Genomic DNA, 2024 nt, shown 5'->3' with positions numbered 1-2024 from the left:
GCTATGGAAAAGGAGCCGAAGCCCAGGCTCTCGGATCCTCTGCTCTTAACATCTGCTTGTAATTTCGCGAAGTCACTGGAATGGCTGGTCTTTGCCCCTTTGGAGCCTAGCCCGTCAGTAACCCTGGTCTCGCCAGGTGGTATTACAGGGAACTCAAAAGGCTGGATTCATTGTGATCTAAAATCACTTCTGCTAGGGAAATCGCTGATAACATAAGGTAATTCCTGCTAAGAACGGGTATCAGGGCCGTAGATAAGAATTGAAACCGTCCCACCTTCAAGTAGAAAGACTCCTGGGATCCAGTCGGAACGGGGCGACATGTCTCAGACAGTCCTCCGTAGTGGGGATGCGTTAGTTACCCCAGAGCTCCTCATGTCTCTCAGACGCTGGTATCCACCGATAATTGGATTGACCACAGTCTTTTGCGCAGAAGCATTGATTTACGTTGGAACAAATCAGAGAGAGGTCATTTTTCAAAACATTGGTCCTTTACACAATCACTCATCTATAACCAAGTGAGTAAAATACACTAATCGTAAAAGTTAGGTATTTAGCTGTAAAAGACAGTCGCTGAGCAAGCCAAGCAGCCACCAATCACCCCAGTCAGCGTATTGTACAGGCTATTCCGGCTTCCTTCCATATACGACTCGGTGTCGATACCAAGAATGCACATTCTTGTCACGCAGCTGTCGCCTCAAGTGGGCGATAAATACATGCGTTTCCTCCGGAGACCAACCCATCACAGCATTCCACATATAGAGGACGTATCCTAGTATTTATGAGCCTGCCGACCTCGGAAAGGGGTATTTCATAGAAAAGGTACGTACCTTCGACATCAGACTCGAGAACCAACTTGGCATATTGCCCGATCTCTCTCAATGTAGGATCCGATGGCCAGCTGCCAATGGGACACTAGTATATGGTTGTTAATGGCCTTTCAAAGCGGCTGGTTGCAAGACAGTCTGATCTGTACCTTGAATTCCCATACAGTGACATCAACAAATCCTGCTTCTTCCATGTACTTCTTCTGGATGTCATCTTCGACTACACGAAAGGTTCGACCGAATTTGCTTCCACCCTCCCAGAAAACTTTCGTCCATTGATCAAAGGGGCTGCCAGGAAACACAGAGCCATCGTCGCTATCAATTTTGATGGAGTTTTCGTAGTCTTCAAAGTATCCACCTGGCTTACAGCATCGGAAAGCCTCCTGGTAAAGGGCTTTCCAGTCAACGATAGAGCCGAACATTGCGCGCATGTGAATGTAATCAAAAGTATTATCGGGCCATGTCCAGTACTCATTGGCGTCATCCAGCTGGAATTCGAGATTCGGGGGCACCCAACCGGGTTGAATTGGCGACAGATCCGTACCGATGACCTGGCACTCGGGGAACTCGTCTGCAAAGTCACTGACATATGTTAGTGCAATTTAACAAAAGGCTCGGTTGTAACAATTTCTGGTCTTACATGGCCCAAATGCCTATGAAAGATAACTAGTTAGTGTCTTGCGGAGAAATTGAACCATGTCTAAAACGAGCTCACCTGTGCCACATCCAATGTCAACCGCTTTCTACAACGTACATCAGCTTCTAGACCACCATAGAGAAGGAGATTTGTTTACCGTTATGCCTTCCTTCAAGGGGGCACGATATAGCTTGCCATCCAAAGCAAGCGTGCACATGTGATGGCTTCGGGTGTTAGCTGAGAATGATGCGAATTTGTATTGCTCTCCTGATAATTGTCTTACTGGATATCCATAGACTCATTTTGTTGCTCATCATTGGGAATCCTGCTGCCAAGTTAGTACTAGTGCAGGGCATAGAAACGTGAACGAGGACAACAGACCAAGACTGAGCCTTTCCCATCTCACTATGGTAGGTTCGACCATGGATTGTCCGGTATTCAAGGATGCTTGCGCCTAAAGACGCTGTGGTGCTGGCGGTGTCTCCGAATGCCGAATCAGTCTCGTCGTCCCGCTGCTCTTCGGGTAACTAAAACGCCGGGATTCAATTAGAACTGAAATGCCT

General features: G+C 47.4%; 1 protein-coding gene across 1 annotated transcript; it reads right to left on the bottom strand.

Annotated features, from left to right (window-relative positions):
- Positions 1-937: 937 nt before the first annotated feature.
- Positions 938-1678, bottom strand: UCRPA7_7761 (putative s-adenosyl-l-methionine-dependent methyltransferase protein; the record flags this gene model as incomplete). Its single annotated transcript, XM_007920284.1, has 4 exons — positions 938-1406; positions 1465-1477; positions 1540-1567; positions 1619-1678. The coding sequence occupies 4 exons, from the start codon at positions 1676-1678 to the stop codon at positions 938-940; spliced, it is 570 nt and encodes a 189-aa protein (XP_007918475.1).
- Positions 1679-2024: the final 346 nt, after the last annotated feature.

Source organism: Phaeoacremonium minimum, assembly GCF_000392275.1.
Source record: "Phaeoacremonium minimum UCRPA7 unplaced genomic scaffold PA7_03_scaffold_552, whole genome shotgun sequence".
Classification (NCBI taxonomy): domain Eukaryota; kingdom Fungi; phylum Ascomycota; class Sordariomycetes; order Togniniales; family Togniniaceae; genus Phaeoacremonium; species Phaeoacremonium minimum.
The sequence above is the reverse complement of the archived record's forward strand: the minus strand, read 5'-3'. Positions and strand labels throughout refer to the sequence as shown.